Genomic DNA, 25,079 nt, shown 5'->3' on the forward strand with positions numbered 1-25,079 from the left:
AGCCCTGTGTGACCTCGCGGTCCACCCCCTTGCATTAAACAGTCAGCATCTAAAACATTAAATTCTTCGCAGTGGATGAGACCAGATCGATCGTCATTTCACTTTTCCTGCAGCCTGACCAACATTCAAAATCGACAGGTAGAGCTCAGGACCCATGAATTTACACTAGTTAATTCAAGGAATAACCAAAAAAAAACGGTGATGCAATAGTAGTTTAGTCAACAGCAGTCCGCCCGTCATATGATTTTTTATAGTATGCGTGTTAGCAAGCCAGCTCACAATGCAGTATATCGCCAAGATGAAAAATATATTCTTAACTCCGTTACAATCACGAAATATTTAGGACATCAATGTACCGTATCACATTTTGCACCAAATTCTTTGCGCCTCTTATTCTGAGATAATTCTTAGTTCGTGACACGCGCAGCTGGCTCGATATTTAGTTAATAGTGGCCAACCAACCGGCAAGCGGAATTATAGCTAGAAGCTATTTGTTGATTGATCAATCGATGGACCTTGGAGCTGAGCAACAGCCAGCATAGCCTAATGATTGTTCCTTCTCGACCCTCCCACTCCTACTCTTTCTCTCGCTCGGGTTCCTCAGTCTCGAGGCTATCGATATTCCTACTCCTAGGGCCTTCATTCTACATGCGTATGTGTTACTCTTGCTGCTCCTCTTCTTCCATCCTCATCGACAGCGTATCCCCAGCTTGCTCTACCTCTCCGCTCAGTGCTATGCTCCCGCTACTTTCAGAATTTCCAACATCCCCAGCCTCTTCTTGAATTTCATTCACGGCTAGTACATTGTTTGGAGGATTCTGTGCGACGGTTATCGGTGCGTTTAGGTTATAATTTATGTAACCAACTCTAATGTCACTAGGGTCGGTTTCTTCTTCCCAGATTCGCGGCTCTGAAATGTCGGTTCCAGTGCTTGGTCCGGATTTTTTCTTTTGTATGAGTAAGCCTGGGAACATGTCGGTGCCTTGATCCCATTCCCAGCCCTTTGGTTCTCCCATCACAGTATTTCCTTCCGGTCTACTCTCAAATTCAAGCCCAACCTGGAATTCAGGCGGTGGAGTCAGCTGCTGAAGATTCTGCATTGTAGTATAGATCGGAGTAAGCCAGCATTTGAAAAGACCAGCAATCTTATACATCACTGATATAAGATTTCGATTCTGCCAAGGGCCCTCAGGAACCAATGATTCATCCACTCCTTCGGGAAATTGTAATGAGCCACTCCAAGCTACTGCTTCGTCGGACGATAAAATCACTGCTTCTTGAAGCAACTGCACAGCTTCTATAAACCTTTCCACAAATTCATCTTTTGCCTCTGTTTTGAGTTCGACAGCTAGTATGCTCTTATCGATCCCGGGTATCATTCCTGGATAACCAGTCAGCACCCTGGCCCTGTAAATATACTTCAAGAGCTCATTAGGTCCGCCCGATGTCGCATATCTTCCTGCCCATTCAAGAAATTTACGGAGACTATTGCCTGCTTCCACAAAGGATTCGGCATATCCTCTCAGCCTGTTCACAGCGTGCACAAGGCCGTCTCTTGAATTAAATCCTGTTTTTTCAAATATCGCTTTTATATCTGGATGCTCCAAGTTTATATTTATTTTCTCCATTGGAATATCCCCGGATCGTTGGAGGATTACTGAGGCTTGGTAGAGGACAGAAATCCCGAAGGCTAACGAGTTGTTTGCTGGCCCTTCCGGTGGTCGATAGGGATCGCCCAGCAAATGTATGGGGCATCTTGTCTCCCTGTTCTTAACAAGCTGGCGGAGATTTGAATTTATGACCTGAAGATAGACGCTATTATCGCTGAAAAATAATCTCCAGTAAGGATTGAGTGGGAAAATAGCGTTTATGGAATAGACTCTAGATAAATATGAAGACCAAAATGTTAGCTTTTGCGTCGCTAGATTTAGTAGCTGTAGACTGGATCTACTAAAACTGGTAGCCTTGGAATTGTAGAAGTGGGGTTTTCGCCGAAGACAATATAGTACTGGTAGAGGTATCATTGTAACGTTATAACTCACAATCCAATATTTAAATGCACGGTCAGCAACACAGACAGCACAAAACTCCCTGACAGAATCCTCATCTTGGTCTCACTCGCCGTAGAGCATGAAAGCCACGTGAGGGGTCCTTCGAAATTTTGGAACCGATGATAAGTATTTTGAAACCTTCCTAGATATGCGCATGGCTAGGGATCAACGGTTTGTTCAGTGAAGTATTGATGCACGTGTACCTCCATATTCTACGCTTGATTGCGGGAGTTAGTGGCGTTAATTTGAGCAGCCATCAGTATTTAACTATAACAAAGTTTTTGTTTGATCGCGAACACTTTCAGCACAGCTTAAAGTCATACCGCTGCTGTAACCTTGATACTTGACCGCAAGCTCAATGCTGGAAACTACCTGACGGCTACAACACAGTTTGAATCCTAGTTGTTGTATTTTAAACTTCGACCGATTAGGAAATATCCCGATTAGGATTAGACCACGCAAACTTCGAGTCAACCATGAGGCATTCATAGCCTCGTGCTGCCAACTGGTGGTCAATCATCATCGATTCGGCGTGGCCACAATTCACTCCGTTGCTCCGCTTTCTCTTACTTCTCTTAAACAATCATTGCTCCGATCATCCTTTTCATCGAATGCAAACATGAATTCGAATCGTATGGGGGCTTCGTTGCACAGCACTAAATGTCACATTTTATTGGATATATATGGATTTAACTTGACACCTTTTGGGTTTTGGAACATAAACCGCATCTACTTTGCTTCTGATCTCGTGGTGATATTAATATAATACCTCGCCATCGCACATAGGGTATAATGTTCCCTAACGGAATTAATTTGTAGTTGAGAGGTTATTGAATATAGAAGCACAATGTCGAACACCTCGGTGCCACAAACATTAAACCAACGAACAGCGATCTTGAAACGGTCGAAACAGAAATGTTAGATTCGGCTGCACTATTAACACGTTTATATGAAATAGATTTAAATTTGTACCTTAGTGTAAATAAGCATTCTCTTAAGTTCGAAAATTTGTTTAAAGAGTCCTAGGCCCTGGCCCCCAAGGTTGTGCGTATTCTCGATTGAAGGACTTCTGGTCTTACTAGGCCGAACTATCCATCTATCATCACACTTTTGGTCCCATCTCTTCTCATAATCATAATTTCCCGGTATTTGCCCACCGCTGCACGAGGGATTTACTTTATCTTCTAAAATTTACGCGGCATACGTAAAGTGCATAGGCTGGCTGGCGTGATAGACAGCTGTGACATCTATACGAGTACCAGGTACTGGTAGTATTCTATGAGCGAATTTCCGGATAAAATTCTGACACTTTGTATTACATGTCTACAGATATTAAGTTACAACGCCTTATGACCCACCATGAAGCTTAAATATTGGATTTCGGGTGTGCTCGTGCTCGCAGAAGCGGCCCTATGCGAGAGTCGGAAGGTATGTTCTGCATGATTATATCATAGGAGGGGTAAAATATCCTAGCTATATGCATTCTAATGAAAATTTCAATACTCATAATAGACCTCTGCCACCTCAACCGCCCCACCCCAGTTTACAAATGCCCTCGGTGATTTTAATCGTGCCTTAGACCCATCTGCAGTTAGTCCTTACAATCCAGAGCAGCGGTCGAAGCTTGACGTCTGGAAGCGAAGCGCCATTACCCCTCGCCAAGATGACGACCTTGCCCCGACTAACTCCAAATTTGACCGCTGGCTTCGGCCTCCCGAAGGGCCCCACCAGGTATTTGGGTGCATAAATAAGGGAAACATGGAAGGACTTTCAACGGTCGAAATGAAGAAAACGGGACGCTATCTTATGTGGCAGTTAGAGAAAAGTTTCTTGGCGTTCAAGACACAATCAACTGACTCTGAGAATCCATGCTTTCCGGTATTTTGCTACGAAGAGTTTAATGCTACCGTTGCGATGTGTAACAAACGGTCGGATATGGCGAATACGATCACTATACACGGCTATGAAATCGGAAGATTGGTGTGGGAGATGGGTGTGGCGGTAGGTTTTGATTACAGGCATCTTATCCAACCTTGGGAGGGCTCAAAACGAATCTGTGAAAATCCAGAATCGGAAGAGAACGGGAAGCTGCTTACTGGGAGCTACGTTGCTTGGACTGGCTGGTCAGAGGATGAATGGGAGGTTACTATTTCTAAAGACGCCGATGGGTGCAGGAAATGGCGTGGAAATCCGAACTGGGTGACCACTGGCAAAGGGATGATTCCGGAAGAGCTTCCTTTAGATATTTTTTAACTATAAGCCCCTTATCCCCTCACCGCTCGGTAAGTAATGTGCCGGAAATTTAGCGGGTATACGCACTTATATGTATAGTTAGTTCGAAATGGCCATGTATCACGGTGATTCTGGTAAGCTCGTGCATACTGCACCCGTGGATCGATCCCTGCTCTAATATGTATGTACATGTATGCTTGCATGGTAAAACGTCTAATCTTGCAAACTTTTCACTGTCTTTCGCCTGATTTAATATGATACACGTGGGTGCGTACATATAAAACAGTCTTTAAATATAGTTGTATAACGGGAATCCGCTGAAAACATGAATGTGCATTGCTATACATTATGCTGCGTGAATTGTCTTCGGAATCTTTATATGCGTTGATGTTGGAATCCATAGTTTGGGTTGGCGTGAAGGGATTGAGCCTCTAAAAGAATTTTGACGAGCTCCCTGACTGGCCCTGAAGGTCCGATATCCTAGCCGATCGGTAGCCTCAATTTTCTCTCGGTAATGAGAATTCGGTGTCGTGCGTCAAATTTTCAAATTTGGTTGGAGGGGTAGCGGGATAAATGCATATATGACAAGTTGCTTTGAACATCGTACAACATCTGGTTGCCAACTGTCAAAGGATGAACTGGCCAACAGCTAAGAGGTTATATCAAATGCCGGATTTGCCCGGCATCGGCAAACCTCATGCGTCCAGACCAGTCTGATCTTAGTTTCAAGATAGGTCATTTTCGTTATCCATGCTTCACACCGTTGATTTTTCTTTTCTTTCTATAGACGGTTGGTCAACGTTTTTAATATTTTTGAACTACCTGGGAAGGCGGGACCTGTCTTGGTTTTGGCGCTAGCCTTACACTCGGAATTCCCGACCCTCTGCCAGCTGCAAGCCCGGCAGGAGAACGCTTCCGTGTGTTCACGGCTGCCGTGGGGCACTTTTTCGAACTGGTTCCGATTGTCCAATTTCATCACGAGATTGTGGTGTGGAAAACATGATTGGCTAGTGGGTTTCGTCGTTTTTCCGATGCCCCACGCCCAGGAAGGAGAGGGATATGAGGCAATTCAAAGCTGAGATTTGGGAGGTGCGTCGTCGGCAGCAGCCTCGTCTTTTTTTTTTTTTTCCCTTCTCCTTAGCGAGGGGGTGTAGGGCAGTGAAGTTTATCTGCATCAAAAATGTGCGATAGACCTGCAGATTTGCTAATTGCAGAAACGAGTGGTTGGAATATCGTGCCGAATGGTTCAATATTATATTAAGGTGCGGTAGAAGTATATACCTATCTGCATGGAAGCCTTGGGTACATACAATCGAACTTTCAATCTGGTTCCTGGTACGAAATTCGAGAGGGTGGGGAACTTCGACAGCGTTTATACGCGGCCTAGACAATCGATGCCTGTCAAGTGAAAGACTTTTGCAACCTTGAGCCGAATTTGCCATCTGATTGTATCGTACTCCGTAACCTGAGCTGAATAGCTGATCCCGATACCCGATCGATAAGCCGGCCAGTTTCCAGATCGTAGTTAGTCCAGCACAAACTTTACCTCCTCGAGTCCCAAGGCTTTCCGTTTTCCTGGAAGAGTTGGGAACTAGAACCTGTTTCTGCGGGAGTACAGACTCCTCACAGCCTTCCAGTGCGCACTGAGGGATAGCTGAGACTTGATATAGATGCCATATTATATGTCACCGTCGAGCAGAAACGGAATTGATCAGCCACAAAGTGGTAATGAGATGCCGTCGACCCTCCATCATTTTTTCGGTTCAGCGAGTTTTCAGCGAGGGCTGGCCAACTTTTTTAGGAAACAATGTCGCTTGTCCCAAGCCGAGCAAGCTGAGAAAGCCCCGAACTTCGACTGGGCGTCACTTAATTTGGACCAGGGGTGGGACAGGTGGAGGGTGTGTATCACATCACCCGATTGCACACTTTCCCTTGTGTGGGATCGTGGGGACTACGATTGAGATTGCAAGGCAGGAGAGAGAGAGGAAGCGAGAGAGATTTTCTTCTTACTCTGTAAATTCTCGTCTCGTCTCTCCGAGCCCTGTTCCCGCCATCTAGTCTACTAGCACTTTCGGAGCAGTTATATTAAAAATGCGTCCGTCGGATGTGAGCTCTCTAACCGTCCTTTTTTCCGTTGTCGTCCCGTCTTTCCTATGCTCTGTGTTAGTAGTAGCTGCTTTATACTGGTCGTGGATGCTTCTCCTTCCCTTTGCTGGGCTGGAGGAGACCAAATTGCCGTTAAACCACGCCGACACTTCGGTTTGTAAAGACGAGAACACGAACGACAGCAACAGCAACAGCGTCAACACCAACAACGTCAACGACGGCAACATGACGACAGCCCAACACAACAACACTTTTGTCCCACAGTCAGTCAGCCATTGTGCTGCCCCTTCCACTCCCACTCCCACTTCTAGTTCTGCCCCTTCGACTTTGGCTCTCAAGTCGAATAAGTCTCTATCAAATACCCTTCAAGTGCCCTCCCCTTCAAATGGCACTCGTGGAAATGTTACTCCGACTGACAATCCAAGAAGCTCCTCACGGTCGAATGGGGACAATGTGGAGGTTTTCTTCAAGATGATTCCCATGGGTGGGAAGGACCGACAGAACCTTGCCAACTATAAACGGACTTCCTCGATCTTGGACTGGACCCAATCATCCTTTGGCAAAGCATACGGTAAAAGACCGTCGGTATACTCTCTCGTCGGCCAGGAGGACAATGCCGACAATGACACGGCTAGTTCTTCGTCCCGACCACGATACTCTAAATCGGAAACATTGTCTGCCTTATACGGATCGAATTATGCACGAAGCGATGTTGGATCCGATACCGAGTCGGAGAGGAGCTATGATCTTGGTCAAAGGCTCGGCCAGATTTACGCTGCCCTGGGGAACAGTGAGAATGCCGCGGCGGGCGAAGAAATTAGGAACCAGCAGATCCAGATGATTGAGCAACTACGACAAGAAATTGCGACTTTACGTTCGGAAATGCAAGAGACCAGGCAGTCGGTTTCACAAAAAGAACATGAGTGTGCTAGGTATTTGGTTGAACATTACAATCTGATCAGAGGGGATCTGGAGGAACAGGATTTGGAGGAAGTAGAGGAACTCAAGAACGAAGAAGACATCGATCACTCGCTCTTGTCCCAGAAGCTACAACCCCTCTACGAAATCCTCAGACACCAGCTCCTCGACCTTCGAGAGAAATATCAGAGCTACGATACTTTAATTCACAGCCTTAAGGCTAGGGAGCAGTCACAAGATACATCGATCTCGAATCTGGAAGCCCTTGTTACCGAGCTTCGAGAAAAGCACCAAGTCGAAATCGATAAACTCCAGAGAGCAGCAGATGAATTTGCAGACGGCCTCCAAAGGCAAGTTAGCAGCGGTCTTGAAGAGCAGGATAAATTGAAGGCGAGCATCACCCAACTAAATGAACTCCACTCCACCAATTCCAAAAAGTCTCAAAACGAGATCTCGGAAAGAGACGAACTTATTAGAGCTCTCCGAGAGGCCACAAAACAAGAAGTCGAATCTCTTAAAGCAGAGTTCGAGACAAGCAAAACTGAAGCGGATAGACTGTACCAATCTTTACGCACCGAATCCGAGGCCGAAATCAAGAGCCTTAAATCTAACCTCGAAGAGAGTCGAGAAGAAACCAATGATCTCAGAGACAGACTTCAAGCGGCTGCTACGATCGCCGACACTTTGAAGGTCCAATACATACAAGCCCAAGACGACCTGAAAAACCAGATAAGCAGTGCCGAAGCCAACATTCTCAGCCTGAGGACTGAAAGCCAGCAACGCATTGATAACCTAACAGAACAGGTACAGAAACACTCTATTTACGTCGATGAGTTGACTTTGCAACGACAAAAGGATGCCGAGTCCCACGAAGAACAACTTCGGGATAAAGATGCAATTATTGCCCAACTACGATGTGAAATAAAACAAGAAACCTCGAAACTCAAGGAACTTGAAAGAGAGCTAAGGAAGAAAGCGGATGAACTCGAGAGTCGAGAGCAGCATCTCAAGGAAGAGCTCGAAGCCTTGCTTCAAAGGGAGTCTGAGGGCCAGGAAGAAGCTGGCTCGCTTCAATCCCTGAGACAAACTTTACTGGACAGGGAAGCCGCTTTGGTTGAACGTGAGGCCTCTTGCCAAATACAAGAATCAGATTTAGACAGCCGGCGACACACCATCGAGAAGCACGAAAACAAGGTTGCTGAGTCGTTGGCCGCTGTTTCCGACCGTGAAAAGTCTTTAGATGAGCGAGATACAACCTTGACTGAGAGCGCCGCCGCTATATCCAGCCGTGAGGCCCATGCCATCCAAAAAGAGACTGAGCTCCAGGAACGGCTGGAATCCTTGACTGCCCGGGATCTGGAATTGAGTCAACAAGATGCAAAAATTCAGGAAACCTCCACACTGCTTCAGACACGGGAAATAACATTAACAACTCTCGAGGCGACAATTACTAAACGATCCGAGGAGGTCTCAACGCTCGAAAAGGAGATTGAATCTAAACAGACATCGCTCAGCGAAAGAGAAAAGGAGCTTACTCAACAACAAGAAACCCTCTCCCACCGTGAAGAGCGTTTGTCTGCAGAGGAGTCGAGGATCAGTGAGAAGGAATTAGTATTAGCATCTCAGGAAAAATCGCTTGTCTCCCGGACGGATGAGCTAACAGCGAAGGAGTCTGCCCTCTCGACAAACGAATCAGATTTCTCCGGTCGCGTAGCAGAATTTGAGCAATCTAAGCAAAAGCTAGAGTTGGAGCAGTCTAATTTGAAGGTCGTATCCGCGGAATTGGACTCTTCACGAGACGAACTTTTAAAGAAGCTCTCGTCACTCTCAACCCGCGAGGAGGAATCTAAAGCTCAGCAAGACAAGCTTGTTCAGCAAGCTGAACAATTGGGCAAGCGAAGCGATGAGCTCAAGAAACAAGAAACAGAAATTGAAGAACGTCTAGCTACGGAGACCAAGAATCTAGAATCACGCCAGCACGACATCGATACTCAATCCCGGAACATTTTCCAGCTCCAGAAGGACCTCGATGAGGAAAAGCAAAACCTGCAAAATGAGCGGAGCGCCCTTGAGCAGCAAAAATTGGAGGTGAGCGAGGCCCAAAAAAGTATCGCGCAAGAGCAGGAAGATGTTGCGGCGAAAAAGCAGGACCTTGACGAACTGCGACGAGATCTTGAACGGCAACTCCAATCGCTGGAAACAAGAAATCGGGAGCTCGAACAACAAGAGATCCTTCTTTCTCAGGGAAAGCAAGATCTTGACCAAGATAGGCACGACCTCACCACTCAGAAGGAAGCCTTTGAGCAAGAACGGAAGGAGTTCGAAAAACTCAGGCAAGATGTGGAGGGACAAAGAAATCGTCAAGACGAGCAACAGCGAACTCTTGAAGAAAAGATCACAATAACCGAATCGAAGAATCAAGAGCTTATTGAAAGGGAGCGAGTGCTTGAGGAGAAGATCTCGTTTGAGACAGCCCAGCTGGATTCGCAAAACCAAACATTACGTGAGCAACAAGTTTTGTTTGAACAACAACAGTCCGCGCTTGTCACCAAAGAGGACGATCTCGCACAGAGGGCGCAAGCGCTGGAATCGGGCACAAAGGACTTGGTATCCCAGAAAGCGGAGTTCGATACGTACAAGCAGAGCCTGCTCTCCGGAGAAGAAGAACTCAAGGGTCGCATCTCGGAGCACGAAAAGAATGTTCGAGATCAACAAACGGCTTTGGAATCAAAGCAGACAGCCCTCAAAGATCTTGAGGATGGTTTAATAGGCCGCAAATCCGAATTTGATCAACTAAAGTCTGAGCAAGAGTCAACCTTCGCTGAGAGGGATTCGTCTTTGAGCAAACTCGAGGAGGGCCTCAAGGCTCGGGTACGCGAACACGAAGAGGATGTTGCACAACGGCAATCGCAATTGAAGACCCGAGAAGATGAACTCAATGGCTTGGAGAGTACGCTTTGTAGAAGGCAGGACGATGCTGCGGCCAAGGAACAACAACTTCAAGAGCTTGATGATACCCTTAACCAACGCGCTGCTGACCATGAAGCCGCATCTAAAGAGCGCGATAATGTCCTTCAACAACGAGAGCAAGATATCACTTCGAAGGATTCTCAAATTAGGGAACTTGAAGGCGACCTCAGCAAGCGTATGGCGGAGCACAAAGCTAGCGTTGATCTCAAGAAAGAGGAATTCGAGGCGAAGGAAAAGGAAATTCTTAGCAAATCCCAAGAAGTAGATGCTCGGGTCGCCAAGCTTGACGAACAAGATTCGAAATTGAGGATCTTGGAACTAGAGCTTGGTACTCGAGTCGAGACCCTAAATGCCCAAGAGGAAAAATCCGAAAAGCTGAAACAGGAGCTTGGTACCAAGGAAAAGGAGATTCATTGTGCATCGGAGGCCCTGAAGTCAGAGAAGGACAACCTTGACGCGAAGGCCAAGCGACTTAGCGATCTAGAAGATGGCCTAAATGCTCGCAGCCACAAGCTCGAGGAGTCTGAGAGGGCTTACGAAGAAAAGGTCGCTAAGGGATCTCAAAAGGCAGAAGATGAAGCTGCTATTCAAGAAGCTCGGCTGAAAGAGTTAAATCATCTTCAGGGCTGTCTCGATAAGCAGAAACATGACCAAGAGTCAGCACAGGAAGATATAACTGCAAAACATAAAGCATTGACCGAACGGGAAAATGAAATGAAACAAAAACAAGCGGAGTTGGATGATCTTAAGGCCAAACTTATCCTTGCTATGGAAGAGCTGCGGAAGGCGGAAAGCCGTCCTTCAACAGCTGGATACAGCCTGAGTGAAGCGCCAGATACTGCAAGCGTTGTAAGTTCCTTTTTTTCTACCCAAATGATTCGTCCCTGTTGATACCAAGATGCTAACAATAAATAGAATCTCACCGCTCGGAGTTCGAGATCCAACATCCAGGAAGACCGAGCTTCAATAGTAACCAAAGATACGCTCGATCAACTTGGTCCCACACCAAACTCCGTCCCAGCAATTTCCGTGAATGAACCAAAAGTTCATTACGAGAACCAGAGCGCAACTAGCAGTTCAGGTGGTGATATGACAAGACCTTCAACCGGTGCATCCCATTTCTCTTATTCTCAAACGTCTGTGACGTCCTCTCGGAATGACCAAACGACGGCATCCGGCTCTATCCGTCCTCCTTCCGCTTATAGTACCGTCCCTTCAGTCATGGAAGACCCTCGTTATTGTCATGTGTGCCACATGATTCACGAGATACCGCCAACAAAAGGGAAACATAGCTATCGAAATAAACTCCACAAAGCCCAACCGGCCAAACGATCTGTCTTTGAGGCTTTCAAAGAGACCAACAAGAGCCTTGGTATCAAAGTTCAAAATGCCGAAGAGAAGAAGAAGAGAAGACATCGGAGCTTCCCAGTTTGGATAGATCAAGAAGTGCTCCGACATAGCCATGAAGCCCCCTCGAAGAACAAGGCGAAATAAAAGTTTCTTAAAGTATCAGATTTCTTTTGTATTTGGAGTTCCCATTGCTTTTTGCATATATGTGTATCTCATGGCGTTCTCGCCATCTCATTCACTTGGCTGGGTATATCAGGGCGTTTGGTGGGTTCTGCATTTGATACCATTTCTAAGTAGTAATTTAATAATATGCATGATTCTGTAGCTCTGAATCAATTTATGATCAACTGACCAACAAACTTTAAAATTCTTTGCTGTGATTACGAGACCATGATTCCTTAGCCTCTCTTTGACTAGCACGTCAAGCAGAGCGTATATCTCTTTCTTGCCTGTGTCTGCATTGATACCAAGCACGTGGGATAAATCTAGCCTAGCTATAGACCTGGCCGCCCGTCTACGATAAGGTCTCGCACGAAGCCGTCGATCTACCCTACGATATCGGAGACCGGGCCCAAACCCGGAGAGGTATTCCGACGAGCCATTAACCTGTTCGTACTCACCTTCTAGAAATCTATTCTGCAAACCAATGATGTTTACCCGTTTTTGCATATGTCTTGGCAGGCAACCATTTTTCTGGGCACCTAGTTTATTTTCTCGGTCCCAATGACAGGCCATCTACACAGTTTCCTTTCTAGGACCCAGCGCAGGCTAAAGCAAGCCAGCCGCCGCTTTGAAACTCGCTTGCTTCAGAACGTCTGTCAACGCAATCGATCCCGCCGGTATCTAAGCTTCCGTTCTGAGTAGGTGGCGAGGTCCTGACAAGGGTCTATTATGCAGATCCAGATATTGAGCGCTCCGCTACTCCACCAGTCAATGTCGAAGCTTCGGTTGAAAGATCAGGTATACTTCGCTGTCAATTGGCCCCAGCTTATATGAATTCTAAAGATTTGGTATTAATTGATTTTAATGATTTTAAAGTTCTCTCTAGGCACCCAAATTTCGAAATGCTGTGATTGCAACCCAAAATTTTGATATGTCGATATATCAGAAAAGGGATCCTAGCAGACGCAAACATTAAGCTCAGCTGACCAGGCGTATTGCAATTGGTGGTGAGATCAATAAGCCACGGAAAAGCCGAAACTTCAACTGTGTCGGTGTGCTAGCGGCAACACTAATTCCCAGCCGACTATAGGTTCAAGTATGTGGGAGAGTCTTTCTCAAACAAGCTACGATTCGACTTCACGCTCAAGAGAACCTGTCTACGCGTACCTACACACAAGTGGGGTATATTTCTAACATTAGCTAAGGAAAGATTCGAATCTAACTACCACGAACTTCGAAGTCTGGCCCGGCTAGTCACAACGGCTTGACAAGTCGTTCGGTTTATGAGTATTACAGAAAGTTCCCGGTGCGTGTGCTATACCCTTGTCCCTAGTTTGAGCGTTCATGCTGCCACTTTCCAGGTCTACCCACGATCGACGAATGAACTTGGGCGAACTCTTCTCCTGACCACAAGCTTCTGCCAATTAACCTAAATTGATGGGTTATAATATCTATTATATTAATTGCCCGATACTAAGGAACTCCACCTTGTGGCCTTCGTTCAAAGCTTGTCACTTCGTTAGCTGCCTGGGCAAGACATACGTAGACATTCTTGCAGAATTAGGAAGGATGAAATGGGGACTCGAGGTTCGTGGATCACCATAAGTTGTATATACCGCCACTATCAGACTGCGGTATCACGCTGGCATTTCCTGGCCCCCTGTCAGACTCCAAACAGTTCAACCTCCAACCATCCAGGCCATGCGTATGCTAGATGACGTGCGACAAGCCTTTGACTTTCTCCACACAGAAAGCTTGTCGTCTGGCCCACCCGGGTTTGCAAATCTACCAATCAACTCCCAAGAATCTTGGCCATGGTCGCTTTCCGGTAATGTTTCATGACCATAGAGAGCGGCATGCGCCACCATACTTCGGGAAGCTGGCGTCTTGCTCCTGATCATTCGTTAGTCGATGGCACTATCGTGAATATTTCACACAATTATTCCATACACATTTGCTGCAATTTCGGAACCTAAATTGCCGTCTAAACATTAGGAGGCTACGATCGGGGGGCTCGCCGTGATGGAAAAGAAATATATAAAGGGTCATATCAAGACCCTTTTCAAAATCTTCTCAAGCAGACATCTATCTATCCTCCAGTTATCAGAGTGTGGAGATCGGACTACTCCTCTACATCTTTTTGCCCTTTTTATCATATTAATAATCGGGACTGCCTCTTTGCCCTGGCTGGCAACTACGACACAATATTTCAAGAAAGCCCGTGTCTTATATATCCATTTTATATATATAACCTTAAACAGAAATAAAATTGTTTGTTTGAGATATTACAGTCAAGATGGTTTCCACAAAATCGCTTCTCATCACCGCCTCCGCCATTGGAGCAATGGCTATTCCAATCCTCCCACCACTCAATGTCTCTCCCGGTATCGATCTTAAGAACGGACCTGGACGATTCGGTCAAAGGAAAGGCGGCGAATTCGGTGTTAAAGCAATCCCAAATCCAAAATACAAGCCAAATGGCAAGCATGCGCTTCATAAAGTGCTTTCTAAATACAACTTAGAGATCCCTAGTGGTCTGCGGGATATCGTCCGACGAGACGACGGTACCGTTGAGGCTAAACCCGGCGAATATGACATACAATATGTCTGTCCCGTCACCATTGGTGGAAGCCAAAAGCTTAACTTGAACTTCGATACTGGTAGTTCTGACCTGTGGGTCTTTTCCAACCTTATGCCGAAGGCTCAACAAACCGGGCACAAGGTCTATGCACCAGGGTCTTCTGCAAAGCAAATCAAGGGGGCTACTTGGAAGATTCAATATGGTGACGGATCTAGTGCTAGTGGAACCGTTGTCAAGGATACTGTTGCAATCGGAAATACTATCGTTCAAGACCAAGCCGTCGAGCTCGCTAAGACCGTCTCCGAGAGCTTTTCTTCTGACTCTTTTGCCGATGGGCTCGTTGGTCTGGCGTTCGGATCCATCAACACTGTCAAGCCCCAGCAGCAAAAGACTTTTTTCGAGAACGCTATGGACGGACTAAGTAAAGGTGTTTTGACCGCAGATCTTCGTCATCAAGAAGCCGGGTCTTATGACTTTGGAATCATTGATAACAAGAAATTTACCGGCCAAATTCAATACACACCAATCGACAATTCTAACGGGTTCTGGGAATTTAACGCAAATTCATACACTATCGGAAACACCACCCGCAAGGACTCAGCCACTGCGATTGCCGATACTGGCACCACTCTCCTCTTGGTTTCTAACAAGATTGCCAAGGAGTACTACGCCACTGTTAAAGGATCCAAGTTGGATGAACAGCAGGGTGGATACACGATCCCATGCAACGCCCAGCTCCCAGATATCACTATCGCTGTCGGCAGTAAGAAAGCTACCGTTCCGGGGTCCTTGATCAACTATGCTCCAATTGAAGAAGGATCTAAGACCTGCTTCGGTGGCATTCAAGGATACGATGGCAATATGTACATCTATGGAGATATCTTCTTTAAAGCTTTCTTCTCTGTCTTTGACTATGAGAATGAGCAATTTGGATTTGCTTCAAAGGCCCACTAGGACTTTAAGAGACAATACTTCTGAAAAGCGTCCCTTTAGTTGAGAGCATCATCGGACGAATTCACAGTGCCTTCTTTCAACAGTTATTCATCTTTTGCTCGGGATACCACTAGCGTTTTGCTATTCACGTTTGGTGACAATCTACACCTCTAGATAGGATGTAGGGCGCACCCATGTACTTATTCAAGATACCCAAGGACCGATATACCCACGTACAAATGTTTTTGCTTTTCTTGCTATTTCCGAATTTATATTACTATCCTTACCTAACTGTACAACTATACTTTCTTCTGTAACTAAACCTAACAAAGATGTCATTTCTGATCACAGAAAAGGAAGCTTACCAATTGTTCTATACATTAGTACAGCATGGAGTATATTCTGTCAAGTACATACATATCACCGAATAGAATAAACCTTGATATGGTGGGCTGTTTATCAACCACTCCCAGCCAGACTAAAAAAAGACATAAAACTATTCGCCTTTGCAGAAGCTCCAGCGTCAAACCAACCAAAATGTACAAGATTCTTCTCACACTTTTTCAAAACCCCAACTGCACTGACCAAGATGACACTCTCTGTCAAACCACTACCCTTATCTAACGCCACGTTTGTGATCGAGATAACTATTACCCTCCTATCAGCCTTAGCAGCTGCAATCCTTGCAATCGCGGCGTCCTTATTCGTAGCGTCCTTAGACTTGTCAAGCAGCTCAAAAACACCGTCACCAGCGGACCACCAACGGTAGAGTTTCCCGTCAGGAAGTTTGATATCATAAAGTTTTGGCTGAGAATAGGTACTATACCATTCCACAGTGATACTTTCAAGTACCTTACTTCCTGGTGTTAACTCGGGAGCGTCACGGATTTCGATTTTTTGTTTCTTGAGGTAGGCCATGATTGTGAGGTTTGTCTCCTTTGGCCTTGTTGAAGCAAGTTGGAGTTTGTCGTTTACTCGGGAAATTGTGTAATCTGGGGTCTCGAGAGATGGATCGGTTGGGTAGCCTGTGGAATCGTTGTATCTGAAGATTGGGATGTTTGGGGCTTGAAATCCGAAGCCGGTGTATTTGAGGGTATACTGGCTGGTAAAATCATCATCGTCGTTTCCGTATGATGGTAAGGTATTATTGTTCGAGGTCATTATAAAAGAAGAAAAGAGAGAGCTCAGCGACGTATGGTAATAGTGATAAATTTCGGATTATAAAGGTTTATGTATATGAGCTTGGTCGAATTTTTACTCAACTGGACATAACAAATATCGAATTAATTATGGGTGCACACAGAAGCTCCATTAAAAGACGGTACTAACTTCGAGCTTATATAATTCGAGAGCTTACATTTAAGTTGCCGATCTTGGAGCTACACAGACCCACCTGAGTTTCTTTGAAATCAACTGATCACATGCACACCTTCGGATTTCATAGGCGGGGTACTTTGGTCACAGTGGAGGCTTAGCAGGACCTAGTGTCGAGACCCTAGCATGCCTGTTCGGGATATTACCAAAATTAGTGTAGGATATGGTAGATTGTTGCATTTTTTGCGTTGTCATGGGTTCGCTATCTGCGAGATCGTGATCATGCATGAGGTTCTCATAGGTTAGGGGTGTAATGATGATTTAGGCTATTGTATACAGCAAATCAGCTTCGAATGCCTAGATCGCACAGCCCACTTGATAACGAGTACGAAAATCTTGGAGTTTCGAGTTCTAATACTTTTTTTTTTGAAAATTAACGAGACTGTATACTAGTGATACCTTAGAGCTTGGCCATTGACTCCTAAACCGTTAACCTGTACCTGGCCAAATGCTAACACTCCATCATGGGGTTGTGTATGTGGAGAGGCAGCGTGATAGCTACCTGGAAGCTAGGGATAGTGCATGGGAATCTGCCGCCAGGTATCTACCGGCATTCACAGCCACGATTGACAAGTCGATTCTTAAGTTGGAATGGTTCGCGGTTGAGATGTATCAAACCTACCCCTGTACATCTTACGACTGGCCATGAGGTATCTTTGAGTCGTTCTTCCGATCTTTCAACTTTTGTGGCCAGTATAGCAAGCCAACTTGAATGAACTATGTTTTAAATTACCATTACAAAATTAAGTAAGGTGTGAAGCCTTAAAAATTATTATTACAAAGGATTTTAGGTAAGGTGTGGAGAGGTCTACAATAATTTAGAACAGAAACAAGAAAATCAGACATTTTTACGTTTCAATAGAGAATCCTAGAAAGATTTGTCTCTTCAATCGGTTTTTTCCCATAGACCAGCCGCTAAAAATCTGGGTATATGTAACTTCATTGTGTCGTGGAGGTCTTGATGTGCTCTTTCCATCACTATTCTCATATTTGGATATAGTGTACTATATGGAATATACTCATTTTGAGCCGTTTCCATCAGCGATTGTATCATATAATCTGCCGTGTAAGGGGCAGGGCTATCGATACTGGTTTTTCCAACAAATTCGTAAGTTGTGGACAGCATCTCCTCGGCGTAGGCTAGGAAGTGCACTTGTATGACATCCTGTAGGTCAAAAGTCAGTAGCCGCCCTAATAGTAATCTCTAATATTTTGCTCTCCGTATGGAAAGGAATAATGTCATACATCCCACAAGCCAGGATATTCCAGCCAATCAGTCATACCAAAACGGATATTATTGAATTGAACAATTTCGTTGTATTTTTTAGAGTCTCCGGGACTGAAGATTTGTTCATAACCCGGCTCGTTATAGTACGGCTCTGCACAAAAGATCATACTTTGAAGTGATACCAGGACTTGGAGTAGAGTCGAAGTTCTGGGCTGCCACTGTTCATGTGATGATCCGCCCCAGGTTCCAAGGATTGACAAACAAACTATAGTTATGAAAAACTGAGTTAACGATCAAACGTAAATAAGAAGATCGTGGGAGCAGATCTCGAGAATACCTTTCCCAGTTTCGTAGAGGTTAGGGTTAAAACGGACGCGACCCCCTCCTGTCGTCTTGAACGTCACCTTCGGAGGATCATTTGGATAATTGGGCGGGATAGTGAAGTCAAACTCGAACAAGCCTAGATGGTATGGCGATGATTCAGGGCCGGCAATAAGGGCTTTGAAAATTTCTGGTCGATTTTCTTGCACCCGTATATAAATCCCGGTGGGAAGAGTAGTAGACAAGACCGTCAACTCTTTGATAATCCGTTTCATGCGTCCGGGTGAAGGTGCGGCGCTAAAGATCAGACTATTATCACTGAGAAAGCGACTGCGAGGACTGACACTGCCACAATGGGTATTGACTACTTTATCTGAAAATTTTAATCGTAGATGATCGGACAATGCATGCCTGCATTCCTGTCGCACAGTAGGAGGAATGTCGAACGGATTAAATTTCTGTAGATTAGTTGAATAGGGCGTGGAGATGAAAGAGTGAGTTTGAGATGAAGAGAAGCTAGGATATGCAACAGCATCTGCAAATGAAGATGCTAAATTCAAATTTCTATAATGTAGCGGTCGCTCCGCGTTAACTTCTTTCTTCTTCAACTCCTCTACTCGCTGGTCGAGCTTGACCGCAGTTGCACCAACCTTCCTACAGAAGAGCAGAAGGTCGCCGATTTCATCGTCTTTATCTTCCCATCGAATTCGAATTGTATTGTTCATGAATGCTTGACATTGCTTGGCTAGACTCTGGAAAGAATGTATGATTGACTGGCCAATGCCGTTGGAACCTTCCACAAGTCTGAACTCCACGGGATATAAACTTCTTAAAATCCCCATATGTTTTTTATCTGGGGCGAATCCTTTCAATGGATGAGGATCGGGAACAGTTTTGATCAAGTTTGCGATCCCTGGAGATGATTTCTTCTCTTGAGGCGGGGTAACTAGAAACTCTAGTAGCGGATCATAAGTGGAGAATACTTGGAGCAGATCCAAACATTTTCCATACATCTGCCAGGTATTGCAAGCTTCAATATCCATGATCGAGCCGTTGCGTACTAGGCTTCCTAAAAGCTCTGGTAGATAGCTGACTCGTATAGTGGCAACTAGCAGGTCTTTCCTTTCCACTAGAAGGCCAGCCATGGATAGCTCCCCTGTTTTATCTGTTGCAAGCTCCACCAGGAGACCTAAAAGCTCAGTAAGATAAGCATTGTCCCCCATCTCCTGCTTTATTTTCGCCGCAGTCTTTGTAACCTTTCTTGATCCGTATTTACTCCCAGCCGCGTACCCAGTCCCACTGTATCTGATTCTGGCGCCTGTGCTTGAAAGTCGCGCCAAGTATCTGTTCGCCCGGGTGAAAGATGAGGAGGGGGCCGAAGCTGAAAAACTAGCTCTCCTCTTAGGGATGACGTTCTGAGGGCCAAATTCTTTTAGCTGCCAGCGAGCATCAATCTTTGCCAAAACAAGAACGAATGATAAAAAATAAGAGTCGATACAACTATGGGATAAATTGCTGAAAGGGACTTTAAGATTGTCAATCTTTGAGCCACAACCAGCACAAGCTATCATGCTGCAGGCAGAACATTTAAAAAGACAGGTTTTTCCAGCATGGGTGTAAGGTAAATTATTGGCTTTCTTTCTATCATCGGATTGTATGAAAGCAAATATCGAGGAAAGCGCTGATGGCCCATGCGGACACGGCAAAGAATACAACCTTTCTTCTTCTACAAATCGAGTAAAATAGTTTTGGAGCCTCTGAAGGTCTTCGACGATGGCGGAAACAAGAGGGGTCGATGTGCTCTGTGTTTGTCTTACAATAGTAGCTTAAATTTCAAGTATCCGTTAGTTATCTATGCTTTATCTTCGATCTTCAGGGACATTGCAGACTCACGAGAGCGATTAAGTCCGGGATCGGGAAATATGACCTTGTTGACCCATTCGAACCCGGATGCCGTGACGGCTTGATCTATTTTCGCGCACGTCTCTGGCTCATCAAGACTGAAAGAAGCGGTACCCAGTATCAGAGGTGATAAATCATTTGATGACCAAATATCACGTCCACTAGTAGCGCTATTGCCCCAAATCTTATTCTGATGCCGCTCGAACTGGTTACGACCTCGAAACGCTGCCTGGCTGTCAAGCGCATGAACACCAGACTGGGAAGGAAAACCTAGGTCCGCATTTGCGCCTGCCGAGGTACCGACCGCTCCAAGTGCATATGATCTTGTATCTGTATGATCGTTATATCTCTGGCTTGGGGATATAGAAAAATCTTTTAGAGCTGGAATAGAATTTGACCCTGCATCTCCATTTTCGGGATTCTGGGGAAACAGTCGAAGACGTGGCAACCGCCCAGTTAAATACATCTCTCCCTTATAGATTGTATCGTCTTCGTTGGATTCTTGTATGGTAGGGCTTGTTTGGCTTCCGCGTCCTAATTGAGGGGCTAAATATTGGGTATCGTTCTCGATCTCGGAAGAGGTGGGATTTTGCCCTGTGTCGAAGTAAGCGCTAGCAGGGTAGAAGGTTTCTGGATATCTCTCCTGGAACTTTGGATTCGTAGCGGTTGCATTGACTACTGAATACAACGAGGATAAGTCTTCTTCCTGCTGATCCAAGCACTGGAGGGCCTGCTGGAGGATTAGAAGGCCCCCTTCAGCCCTTGATCCGTGGAAAGACATTTGGGAGAGTTTGATATCTCCTATCGTTTCAAGAACAATTTCTACGAGGGCAGTGCCAAAAGGCCTCGTTGTTGTGTGATTCGTATGATTTCGCCTATCGAAATTCAAGATTTATCTAAATGTCAGCTATCATGCATCGAGATTGTCCTGACCTTAGCGCTCGAGAAACTAGAAAGGAGTAGAGCCAAGTGCGCGCCAACGTTACAAAAGGATCTTAAGTCATTTCCGACAGCGCAGCCAATCTTGGGTGCCGTTTATATCGCCATTTGTATCAAAATATAGATGATATATAGTCTCCGAACCCTTCCAAATGACTGCCTGTCATCTTGGTGGCAACAATATATTTCATACCCATGAATTGGCATGTAACCATTTAAGAAAAAACAATGATTGAACACGCCGGAAATAAAAGAAAATGAAGGGTGCGGGGTAAGAACCACGTACCTCAGTGTTCGTATCTACAGTACTTAATTAATCGGATCTAATAAAAATTAAAATATATCTGTTGGCCGAAGTCAAGCGAAATCCCTAGAGTCATTATGCTGAGCTATATCGATATCGAGCCAGATTGCACTATTCGCCAATCAACCTATTCCCTTTGTTTGAGGTGGCCCGCTAGATCCCAGTTGATCTGATTAACTGATTGAGATAGAGGTAAATGGCCATGGCCATCTGACCATGATATATGAACAGATCAGAAAATTAAAGGCCTAAAACTAGCTCCGCAACCTCCGCAGAGTTTGAAAGCTAGCACACCCTTGAACCTCTACCCTGACTAAAGAGTAAAACCATCCTATACTTTCGCGAAACTCCGGATCCGTAGTTCCGTATTTTGGTTCATGTAAATATTAGGTCTTATGCAAGGATTCTGCAGAATCTAATTCGTGTTCGCGGTTGTTGGATATCAGTCATGATCATGATCATGAATGCACTGATGCGTTGTCGCTTTCTGCAATATATTAATATCCTTCAGTCTTTCCAGATCGAAAAGGGTTCATGATCACTACGTATACATAGGTACACTTGAAGCCGGCAAATATGTATTGTTTTTACGGGACAAAAATATCAATCCGTTTTCGAAGTTAATGCAATGATGACTTGGAACGAGAGACTCGAGAGAGCGCATCCTTATCCTTATACTTTTGCTCTCGATCTGCCCCGTAAAAGGCTAGACCATAACATACCTTTCACCATACCTTGCATTGGGTCACCCAATTAGGACCCGGATGCAATGGAGCAGCATCCGAAGGCAAACCTCGCATTAGACCTAAGTCTTTCCCTTCCCCGGCTTAGAGCATTGCTGCATGCATTGTCTCGCCATATCTGCGTCTCCCACGTTGCGGTTGGAATAACTTTCACACAGCTGGCGAACCCTCACAAATAACGGGTCTGGCCGGCTTTAATGCCAAGACATCGATCTCCATAAAGAGCGCAAAGCCGTTTTCTGCCGTTGGAAACCTCCAAAAGAGCCTAGTTTACATAGTCACCAACGGCGCATATCGCGGCCCCGATTCGTACGATATCACAAAAGTTCCTCAGCGTATACCTAGCTCTACGGATACTATTAAAGCAGCTGGATGCGAAACTAATTATTTTTAAAAATGACTGTGGGGAAAATGATATCGAACTTAAGACTGAGCTCGAGACATCGAGACGGGAAGTACTAAAACAACGCAAAAAGCCCAACAAAACCCAAATGATAGACCGAGATCGCGAGAGCGTACATCCTCTGGCGCGATTGCGAACTTCGATTTACAAACTGGACTTAATTAAGCTTCTGGATCGACAAGTCCTTTGGAGAGCGATCGAAGACGATAGCATATAAGGATGAAGGAGCTTATTCTTTCGGAGTCGGCCCTATCTCGGCCTTGTAACCTTATCTCACCTTGTTAATGCCAATTCAATTAATTATATATGCAAGTAGGCATATAGAATACGCAGTCGCCAACTACCAGTTAACTTGCATCTGACATTGCGACACAACATTATATACCCCTAGATCGCACAATCAACATCATTTTGCAATATATCAAGATAAGATGTGAATTGAAAACAATAGAAAGAGCAAAGATGTCAATTCAATTTCTAAGCTACTGCGTAGCTTTACTTGGAACGTGCTCGTCGTGCTCAGCTACCCCTTTTATTTCCGCAATCTGTCTATCCAACCGACTCGAAGCATCCTTCTTCTTCCACGCCTTCCACCAACTACCCGAGAATACATCGTCCATCTCTTCCAATGTCCGTCCTTTTGTCTCCTCAGCCGTGAAGAACATATGGATCAAAGCAGCCCCATTAAAGGACGCGAAAATGAAATACATTTTCCAGTTGATAGATCGCAGTAGTGGTGGCACCGCAAAAGCTAATACGCAGTTCCAGAGCCAGTTAGACATCGTGGAAAGAGAAACTGCTTTCGCTCTAACCCGCATTGGGAAAATTTCGGCTGGATAGGTCCAGCTACAAGGGCCCCAAGTTGTAGCGAATGTCGCGACAAAGAGGTATGAGCAAGCGATGACGACACGCGCCTGTGTCTCATGATTTACCATCACCCAGGTGGTGGCAGATTCTGGGTCATCGTTACGTTGTCCATACGCCGCTTGAACAGAGCCAGTGATGAATAGGAAGGTCATCATGAAGAACGATCCGGCAAGAAGAAGCGGGCGGCGACCTATCCTATCGATGAATAGAATTGCAGGCAATGTAAGGAGTACGTTGATGACATATTGAATAGATGCGGGTAGAAGAGGATCGGTTACGCCTGCTCCTTGGAAAACATAAACGATGTAGTACCTATGTGGGCGAGTTAGTTAGCACTTTTTGTATTTCTCTTTCAAGCTTAAATTCGTCCTTTTAGTCTTGGGATCTTGGTCTTACATCAAAACATTCATTCCAGTAAGTTGGGACCAAGCCTGAATAGCGATACCTAGGATTACTCTCTTCCGAATTTTTGGCGCCATAAGATCTTGCCACGGAGTGGTTTGTTGCTCTCGCTCGAAACGAATAGCCTCCTCGATTTCGATATATTCCGCAGCAACTTTCGCATTGTTGAGATCACCGTTCCCATGTAAATCAGCTAGGACCTGCTTCGCTTCTTCCCACCGGTCTTGGGAGGCCAACCAACGAGGGGAATAAGGACAGAAGAATAGTAGCACAAACCTAAATAATGATCGTCAGTACCGCCTCTCCGGATGCTTTTTAGACAACTCACAGTATAACAGCGGGAAATATTTGAACTGCCCATGGGATCCTGAAGGCGGAAGTGCATTGATTGGGATTCTTTGCCCCACCACAAACAAAAGATGATCCGTATTGAATAAAATACTGGATCAAGATTCCCCATGTAATTGCCCACTGTTGGAGCGACACGACTCTTCCACGAATTTCCTTCGGCGCAATCTCGGATTGGTAGACCGGGACCATGGAAGAAGCCATGCCAACAGAAAATCCGGCGATAATACGGCCAGCGACTAGCATTCCGACGTTGATAGAAGCTGCTTGGATTCTAATTATAATTGAAGGATTTGAATTAGTACACCATCGGGGTATCGCCACCGCATATATGTGAATTCAAATGGAAGACTTAAACGCACATTGCGCCGATAGTCCAAATAATGCAGGCGATTTGAAGACACGTCCGTCGCGAAAATCTATCGGCAATAAAGGATGAACTAGCGGATCCTGCGAAAGAGCCAGCTGGCATCGCTGCGCTAATACCTCCTTGCTAAATTTATAAATAATATATATTCAACGTCAGTGCCTTATATATCTGAGCTTGTATATACGTAGACGTCTTATTCCCGTAACAAGATCTATACATTTCACACGACGAGACCAATCTTACCCTATAACCGAGCGGATTATCAAAGTATCTAATATAAGCCTGTGTCCCTAATACTCCTGACATCGAACTAGAATTTTGTATTAGAGGGCCGAAATCCAACAGTATTATTATTAAGCTGAAGCAAATTTGTACCTGATATCGAAACCAAAGAGGCCACCGCCAATAGAGGCGATAAAACATATCCCGTATACTATATCATAGTATTTTTAGCCACTAGCCGCCCCAGATATAGAGTCGTTCTCAAAGTACAATTGCAACTCACCATTACTAATTCTCCACATCGTGTGTAAGATTAAGTAAAATCCCAGGCCAGATGCCACAACTTGAAGACA

General features: G+C 45.2%; 7 protein-coding genes across 7 annotated transcripts; 3 read left to right on the forward strand and 4 right to left on the reverse strand.

Moving 5' to 3' along the window:
- Positions 1–659: 659 nt before the first annotated feature.
- On the reverse strand, positions 660–1,628 carry AOL_s00054g261 (uncharacterized protein; the record flags this gene model as incomplete). Its single annotated transcript, XM_011121577.1, has 1 exon — positions 660–1,628. One exon carries the CDS (start codon positions 1,626–1,628, stop codon positions 660–662), a length of 969 nt encoding a protein of 322 aa, XP_011119879.1.
- Positions 1,629–3,410: 1,782 nt separating this feature from the next.
- Positions 3,411–4,304, forward strand: AOL_s00054g262 (uncharacterized protein; the record flags this gene model as incomplete). The annotated part of the gene is made up of 2 exons (XM_011121578.1): positions 3,411–3,479; positions 3,564–4,304. The coding sequence occupies 2 exons, from the start codon at positions 3,411–3,413 to the stop codon at positions 4,302–4,304; spliced, it is 810 nt and encodes a 269-aa protein (XP_011119880.1).
- A 2,070-nt stretch (positions 4,305–6,374) lies between these two features.
- On the forward strand, positions 6,375–11,771 carry AOL_s00054g263 (uncharacterized protein; the record flags this gene model as incomplete). The annotated part of the gene is made up of 2 exons (XM_011121579.1): positions 6,375–11,126; positions 11,193–11,771. 2 exons carry the CDS (start codon positions 6,375–6,377, stop codon positions 11,769–11,771), a joined length of 5,331 nt encoding a protein of 1,776 aa, XP_011119881.1.
- A 2,314-nt stretch (positions 11,772–14,085) lies between these two features.
- AOL_s00054g264 (uncharacterized protein) lies at positions 14,086–15,324 on the forward strand (the record flags this gene model as incomplete). The annotated part of the gene is made up of 1 exon (XM_011121580.1): positions 14,086–15,324. One exon carries the CDS (start codon positions 14,086–14,088, stop codon positions 15,322–15,324), a length of 1,239 nt encoding a protein of 412 aa, XP_011119882.1.
- A 438-nt stretch (positions 15,325–15,762) lies between these two features.
- AOL_s00054g265 (uncharacterized protein) lies at positions 15,763–16,464 on the reverse strand (the record flags this gene model as incomplete). Its single annotated transcript, XM_011121581.1, has 1 exon — positions 15,763–16,464. The coding sequence occupies one exon, from the start codon at positions 16,462–16,464 to the stop codon at positions 15,763–15,765; it is 702 nt and encodes a 233-aa protein (XP_011119883.1).
- A 1,452-nt stretch (positions 16,465–17,916) lies between these two features.
- Positions 17,917–20,909, reverse strand: AOL_s00054g266 (uncharacterized protein; the record flags this gene model as incomplete). Its single annotated transcript, XM_011121582.1, has 3 exons — positions 17,917–18,170; positions 18,243–20,051; positions 20,120–20,909. The coding sequence occupies 3 exons, from the start codon at positions 20,907–20,909 to the stop codon at positions 17,917–17,919; spliced, it is 2,853 nt and encodes a 950-aa protein (XP_011119884.1).
- A 2,090-nt stretch (positions 20,910–22,999) lies between these two features.
- Positions 23,000–25,028, reverse strand: AOL_s00054g267 (uncharacterized protein; the record flags this gene model as incomplete). Its single annotated transcript, XM_011121583.1, has 7 exons — positions 23,000–23,696; positions 23,781–24,062; positions 24,115–24,408; positions 24,497–24,627; positions 24,748–24,814; positions 24,880–24,937; positions 25,010–25,028. 7 exons carry the CDS (start codon positions 25,026–25,028, stop codon positions 23,000–23,002), a joined length of 1,548 nt encoding a protein of 515 aa, XP_011119885.1.
- Between the last annotated feature and the right edge of the window lie 51 nt (positions 25,029–25,079).

Source organism: Orbilia oligospora, assembly GCF_000225545.1.
Source record: "Orbilia oligospora ATCC 24927 unplaced genomic scaffold scaffold00054, whole genome shotgun sequence".
Classification (NCBI taxonomy): Eukaryota; Fungi; Ascomycota; class Orbiliomycetes; order Orbiliales; family Orbiliaceae; genus Orbilia; species Orbilia oligospora.